Source organism: Priapulus caudatus, unplaced genomic scaffold (assembly GCF_000485595.1).
Source record: "Priapulus caudatus unplaced genomic scaffold, Priapulus_caudatus-5.0.1 Scaffold1481, whole genome shotgun sequence".
Classification (NCBI taxonomy): domain Eukaryota; kingdom Metazoa; phylum Priapulida; class Priapulimorpha; order Priapulimorphida; family Priapulidae; genus Priapulus; species Priapulus caudatus.
Genome location: NW_014578542.1, coordinates 23,130 through 30,803, shown reverse-complemented (window position 1 = coordinate 30,803; position 7,674 = coordinate 23,130). Strand labels below are relative to the sequence as shown.

Here is a 7,674-nt window from a genome sequence, read left to right as displayed (position 1 = left end):
GGTAAGAGCGATCCTCGTGACGTGATACGTGCGGCTGTCGAGCGAAACCAACACGGGTGGCTCCATCTATAAAGGTAAGAGCAATCCTCGCTGCCGTGCTCGTGACGCGATATGTGCGGCTGTCGAGCGAACCCAACACGGGTGGCTCCATCTATAAAGGTAAGAGTAATTCTTGCGACGTGATACGTGCGGCTGTCGAGCGAAACCAACACGGGTGGCTCCATCTATAAAGGTAAGAGTAATTCTTGCGACGTGATACGTGCGGCTGTCGAGCGAAACCAACACGGGTGGCTCCATCTATAAAGGTAAGAGTAATTCTTGCGACGTGATACGTGCGGCTGTCGAGCGAAACCAACACGGGTGGCTCCATCTATAAAGGTAAGAGCAATCCTCGCTGCAGTGCTCGCGACGCGATATGTGCGGCTGTCGAGCGAAACCAACACGGGTGGCTCCATCTATAAAGGTAAGAGCAATCCTCGCTGCAGTGCTCGCGACGCGATATGTGTGGCTGTCAAGCGAAACCAACATGGGTGGCTCCATCTATAAAGGTAAGAGCATCTCGCGACTCGCTCCTAATCTAAGCAATTCAAAAGTAACCAGGCAGCTAATGTGAAGGCTGAGAATCTGGAGGTTTTTGCGTGCGGCATGCGAAAATAATGCACGTGTCGCTTTAGTACGCGCCATGTGAGATATATTGCTACGTGTTTCTTTTTCGTTACAGATGGCGCTGCGTCCGTCAACGGTTCGATGTACAGACCGAGCGTCTACAGAGGTGAGCGCATCGTCGGATGTCCGATGAAATCCTTCATTTCCTCCCTTAATCACATCAGAATGATAAGCATTACTGATTCACTGAGCGCAATACCATTCAACGTAAACCGGTTGTATGCTGCACTCGAACATGTGTTAATGCTGTCGAGATGTATAACACACGCTCGTGGCGCCACCTGTATTCTCATAAAGACAATTTCGTTGACATGTGTAGTGGCTACATTAGGTACGTTGTTGTAGGTGAAGATCGTTCACTTACATAGTCAGTGAGAGTATAGTGAGACTATTTGGTACATTGTTGTAGACAGTATTGCAGACACGCTTTGCCTACTATTGTAGACATACGTTGTCCTCTATTGTAGACATACACTGTCCACTATTGCAATAATGTAGCCTAATGATGTATTCAGGAGTGTCATAATATATATATATATATATATATACGTATCTATCTATATATATTGATATTGATATTATGGCACTCCTGATGTAATAATGTGATATTGCAATACTGTAATAGCATTGTGTGAGCATCCACGCACGCGACGGTGATTCTCACGCTCACTCACGCGCGTTGCAGGTGAGGTGAACCAGGCCTACGTCAGCGACGCGCACTCGACGATCTCACGCAAGTCGATGCAGCTGCAGCCCGTCTCCATGCCGCCGCATCCCGACGACCCGTACTCGGAGGCGTACAGCGTGCGCAGCCTCCGTACCAACCGCTCGCGACCCGGCCACTACCCGTCGTCTGTGCAGGACTTCCAGCTGTGAGGCGGGCAGCAGGAGAGCGAGCGGGGCTTCATCAGCAGGATGGCTTCACTAGGGGGTGGGCTTCATCATGGGTTGGGCTTCGTTAGAGGTCGGCTTCATTCGAGAGGCAGGGGCCCGTTGTCAAGAACAAAATTAGTTTTCTTAACATTTTTAATTAGTCTCAACATTTAAACATAACGTTTACACTTAACTTACTTTTTCTCATAGACTGCACCTCTATACACTGCGCATGAGAAACGCGTAACTTGTACCGTGTTTCTGTCAACGGTCTACGAGAAAACGTTAATGTTGAGACAAATGTTGAGGGTAATTATGTTTCTAATAACGAGCCCTGGGCTTCTAGTGAAGGCTGGATGTGTCCAAGACATTGCCCTGCTGGGTTCCAGACAGCAGACGATGATGCTCAGAGCTCCTCACGCTGTTTTCAACGTCAGGGAAAACATAAGGACATCCTGGTGTGACATCAATTGATTATTATATCATGATATCATTATGTCATGATATTACTGCATCATGACACCACGACATCATGATATTACTGCATCATGGAGCACTAGACATCATGTTATTACTGCATCATGACACTACGACATCATGATATTACTGCATCATGATATTACTGCATCATGACACTACGACATCATGATATTACTGCATCATGACACTACGACATCATGATATTACTGCATCATGACACTACGGTCATCGCTGACCTACCACTCATGTATCTGATCATACGTATTGCATTCATGACTTACTACGATGATATTACTGCACTAATGGACACTACGACATGCATGCATATTACTGCATCATGTACAACTACGACATCATGATAACTGCCATCATGATATTACCTTTCATTGATATTACTGCATCATGATACTACGACATCATGTATTTACTGCATCATGATCACTTACGACATCATGATATTACTGCATCATGACCACTAGCAACATCATGATATTACTGCATCATGACACTACCACATCATGGTATTACTGCGTCATGACTTACTACATCATATTACTAAATCATGATAGTTACGCATTATGATAAATTCACTACATCACAGATAATCATAATATATATGTATTATATATCAGGATCACGTAATGATTATCGTGCAGTGATATTAGTCAGCAGTGATTTAAACATAAGCACAGGTATTTTACCTGAGCATCAGCAGTGGTTTAAACACAAGCACAGGTATGTTACCTGAGCATCAGCAGTGGTTTAAACACAAGCACAGGTATGTTACCTGAGCATCCGCAGTGGTTTAAACATTCATGTCTAGACAGGAGATCTTTTTAAACATAAATCATACATATTATACATATATATATATATATCTTATTAATATTTCCCAATCTATATATTGTGTATATGTGTGCTATTGAAGAAGTGCAACTATCATTATGAAAGCATTTTAAGTTTACGTAGCGGAGTTTTACTTGATGGTATTACGATATCGTTTTTATATGTACAACTGTACAGATGCACTGGTGTGATGGAATGGAATACAGAGATGTCTAACAAGAGAATATAAAAATAAATAGTTTCACAGAAACCGTTTGTGTGCTGTTGTTTAACGGAGAGTGACTAATATGTGTATTCGGAATCACAGTAGCTTAGAGAACAATGTTAACTGGTAGATTGCGTCTCTTCTCTTTGAGAGTATATATTGTTTTTTTTTAATATAAAAGAATATATTTTACTATGGAATACAGAAAGAGAACAAAAAATTAGATGTAGAAATCGGAACAAGTGGAGAGTAATTAAAACTATAATTAGACGTTAACTTTAAGATAATCTGTAGAAAGTTTGTGTGCATAAAAAGAATTGAAGAATCGTCTAATTACGTGAAATTTTTAAACTGAGAGTTGACAAAAGAGAGTTTAAATGAACTGATGGAATATGATTCTAACACGTTCTACACCGACATTCTGAATTGACACACCAACGTTCTACGTTGAAATGCACCGTAATATTCAGTAGAAAGTTTGTACGTGTATGGAGCATAGAAGAAAGACGAGAGCTGTGTATGTATGTGCACGGAGTATAGATAGATAGAGACGAGATAGATTCTACGTAGACGATTGCTTCACGTATTTCCAGCGGGTACATTTATTGTGTGGACACACAAGAACACAGACGACATTCCGCTTCGTGCGAAACAGAGGGGTAAACAGACTAAATGCACGTTCGCGTGTAAGAACACAGAGACAGACGGAATGTCACGGAAGCCTCGCTGACATTCCTTCCCGCCATCGTTAAACCTCCGAAGGCGGATTCTCGTGGCAAATCTCTCGTGCTTGTCAGATACCGAGATATCGAGTGTAGACATATCGCGTTATTGGAGCTACACAAGGCAAACCCCTCTAACACTAACCATGACCCTAACCCCCCCCCCCAACCATAACTCTTCGTATTTCTACAACGTCGAACGCAAAATCGCCAATCACGAATTACCCCTGCAATATGCCTTCACTCGAATGAATTCAGTGGTAGCCCTCCCTTTAGCACGTCCGCCCCCGATGCTCTTACATCATAGGAGAGTCCATGGCTGCCCCGTCTGGCTTGTTGCCACGGGTATGCCTGACCACTCAGCTCCCACTCTCTGCTATCATACTTCATTTCCTATAATCCACTACAACCACGGTGTTCAATCCTACTTCAGGATCCCGGGTTTTAATTATGAGCTTAGGGTAGAATTAGGGATAGGGCGAGTTACGGCCAGGAGTAAGGTTGAGCTTAGGGTTAGGGTTACGCTAATAGGGGTATTGTTGAGGTTAGAGTTAGGGTTGGGCTTAGGGGTAGAGTTGAGGTTAGAGTTAGGGTTGGGCTTAAGGGTAGGGTTGAGGTTGGAGTTAGGGTTGGGCTTAGGGTAGGGTTGAGGTTGGAGTTAGGGTTGGGCTTAGGGGTAGGGATAGGATGATCATTAAGGTTAAACCTAGGGGTAGGGTTGAGGTTAGGATTAGGGATAGGGTAAGGATTATGGTTAGCTTTAGAGTTAGGATTAGGGTTACATCTAGAATTAAGGTTATGGTTAGGGTTAGGGTCACAATCATGATGATTTATTTACCGGATACCTAAACTAGGATTGAGTGTGACAAAAGCCATCTTGCGACCAACTGTGGGACGCGCGATTATAAACTAGTGTGTCATACATAACGAGATTGCCTAGTAACACATCATGCGATCAGCGCAGGAGTGGCATCATATATATCTATATAGTATGACACTCCTGATCATATCAACGCTGCAAATAAACCTGCAAAGCTCAGCGAAAATAACACCAAAGAAACGCTCGTCACAATAATAAATGCATGCAAAAAAATTTTTGCTTGTGGAATAGAGTCCCTTTATAGAGACTCTCTATAAAGGAACTCTATTGTGGAAGAGACCTCACTTTGGTGATTTCTCATCTTCCCGTAACTCTATGCAACGAAAATCTATTTCGTTTCCTTCTACCTAGCGCCCCCTGGAATACTGGATTGGGTCACCCATAGAAATAGATGAGAAAAGTTCATCAGCTTGGAAAACCTCATCTATTTTATGGTGTCACCATAAACAACATATCATTTGAGATTGGCAAACGCCTGAGAACAATATATAGGGCCTACATACATATATAACATGTATATATTGTTCTCTGTATATTGTACATTGTACGCCTGCACAACTTCAAACGCATAAAACAAGAGATCATCTGTATGGCTAGGCCGTAAATGCAAACGGAAGCTCGCAATGCGTAAAATTCTGTAAAACGCGAAAAAGCATGCGAAAACATATGTACAACAGATCGTAACAAATAAAAAAGAAATCATCCAAAAAATATTTACAACTGGGACTAAGGAACGCTTACGCAAAACTATGTACATTGAAGGCGATAGAAAAATCGATAACGATTTTTAAAAAAAACGATAAAAATTTTAAAATCCTGCGAGCTACATGCATGCAAAACTAGAACAACTACTGTACATGCACCGCACAATGCACAGGTAAACTATTCGCTCCTGCGCAAAAACAACAACATTAACAACGTTAAAAAGCTCAACAAGACAGTTGCACCCCCCTTGATGGCTACGTTCCCAAACCCACCCTCCCCCTACAGTAACAGCCACCCCCACTATTCCTTACCTAACCTGCGGGTTCCCCTCTGAACATATTACTATAGCACACACGCAGCCCACGGACATACACCTAGGTAACATCGTGCGAAGCTCTGACCATCATGACACAGCGAAGCACCGTCCCTCCTATCCTCCCCCAGCCAACATTCCCCCCCCACAGGGCCTAAGATAAAATATTGCTTGTTTCCCCTTTACCGACCGACTCGCCAAAACGCCGCTAATCGACACATTTTATTGGCCGATTAAAACAAAACGAAAATTATTTCGTTTCGCCAAAAAAAAATCAAATTCGTTCCGCAAAAACATATACACAAAACAGAATATACAATATACATACACACATCTTGTCAAAACAAAATAAAAAAGATTTTTCACCTACCTACCTACTCGGTACCCTGAGAGGCGAGTAGGTAAATGGGAAACAAACAATTTTTTAAGGGTGGCCCAGTATTCCTGTCTGCCGGATGGAACAGTAGCACCTGCAGACATCGCAGTGCAAAGCCCCCTCCCCTCCCCTCCCCACATCGTTAACTCTCTACGCTCCCACACAGTTATGTGACATGGAAGTGTCTGGCAGGGTACGAGCAAGACAAGCCACGGGCTCACTGTCAGAAACAAAATTAGTTTCTCAACATCAGGGTGCGAAATTAACGGAGGGAGTCCGGAGTCAAATAATCCCTGATTTACTTTCGGACTCCCTGAAAATTCTGCTATACTAACAAGTTCGTTCCAGAGCCCGGCCTCACGGAATTACCGTATTTTTTTCCGCAAATGTCCAAAGAAAATTTGGCAGACGTGCATCGCATGAATCTTCAAATACGCACATGCGTTATTGTTGTTGTGCTTTAGTTTTGAACTTCAGACTACGAACTCACTTATTTTGCTACGCACTCCCTCTTTTTGAGGGCAGGGAGTCCGTTGGACTCCCTTGTTCAAAAGTTAATGTCTAACCCTGCAACATTAATGTTTCTGATAGCGGGCCCCAGGTCAGCACGCATCAATTCCCACCATAGAGTATTATTAACATGTACGTAAATATTACCAATCCTTCTTTGACTCCTTCCCCACCCCCAAACACGGCAGACAGTGCAATTCATCGGAACCCGCAGAACTCAATTATGACGTTAGGATATTATAGAGATGGTAGACACTCATACATATATGCTACAGTATCGGACTGTGACCAAATACTCCTATATAGAACTGCCACGATATATGACTATGCCTAGATACTGTTATAGTTATGTTGCGATATTGGATTGAAAGCAGAGAGTTTTACGCAGTATTCAGACACAACGACAACGAATAAGTTAGTGTCGTGGCGGTGCAACATCTCTCCTACAAGCTTACTGGACAGAGGATGAAGGCATTCTGAATAACGCTGCTTACGCTGGTATTATAGGTAATCGAATGTACTTGGGCACAACAAACACAGAAAGGCTGCCATACACACGCACGCACTCACGCACACGCGCACGCGCACACACCCAGTCGCGCGAACACACGCAGTCACGCACATGCACGCATGCACAATAATACTGTAGGCAACTCCCTAAGCTCAACATAAATAATTCAACGATTCACACCAACGACTTTAAGCTTACTGCATCGCTTCCTCTACTAACTGACAATGACTCCCGTGCATTTCATTAGAGATATATACATATACATATATAATCGATAAAAGGAATGTATAAATTTTCCGGAATTTAGTAAAAATGTGTAGCTTACGAAAGATAAGATCCCTACGATTTTGTGAGGGGCTTGTCATGCTCATAAACAGACAGAGAAGTGCTCTAGCCCACATAACCTCCGTCAAGGTACGCACCACAAAGATGTATGCAAATATATAAGAGGAATGAGTATAGAAAAGAAACCCATCGAGAATATCAAATACACACATAAACCCCCACACCTACAGTCACACAGTCACACGCATGCACACAAGCGCGCACGCACTAATGCACACACACACACGCGCACGCACTAATGC

At 43.0% G+C, this 7,674-nt stretch overlaps 1 protein-coding gene and 1 long non-coding RNA gene across 2 annotated transcripts in view; one reads left to right on the top strand and one right to left on the bottom strand.

Moving 5' to 3' along the window:
* The window catches only part of LOC106816766 (lipoma HMGIC fusion partner-like 3 protein), a 10,116-nt gene extending 8,032 nt beyond the window's left edge, over positions 1 to 2,084 (top strand). Inside the window, exons 6-9 of the mRNA XM_014821395.1 lie at positions 75 to 159; positions 344 to 463; positions 722 to 772; positions 1,352 to 2,084. Of these exons, the coding sequence (XP_014676881.1) occupies positions 75 to 159; positions 344 to 463; positions 722 to 772; positions 1,352 to 1,542 (447 nt within the window). The 3' untranslated portion in view covers positions 1,543 to 2,084. The remainder of the gene's footprint in view (positions 1 to 74; positions 160 to 343; positions 464 to 721; positions 773 to 1,351) is intronic.
* Positions 2,085 to 2,090: 6 nt separating this feature from the next.
* On the bottom strand, positions 2,091 to 3,439 carry LOC106816772. Its single transcript, XR_001394935.1, has 3 exons — positions 2,807 to 3,439; positions 2,496 to 2,763; positions 2,091 to 2,238 (listed from the first exon to the last, which is right to left on the bottom strand). It is a non-coding gene; the product is annotated as an uncharacterized LOC106816772 (long non-coding RNA).
* Positions 3,440 to 7,674: the final 4,235 nt, after the last annotated feature.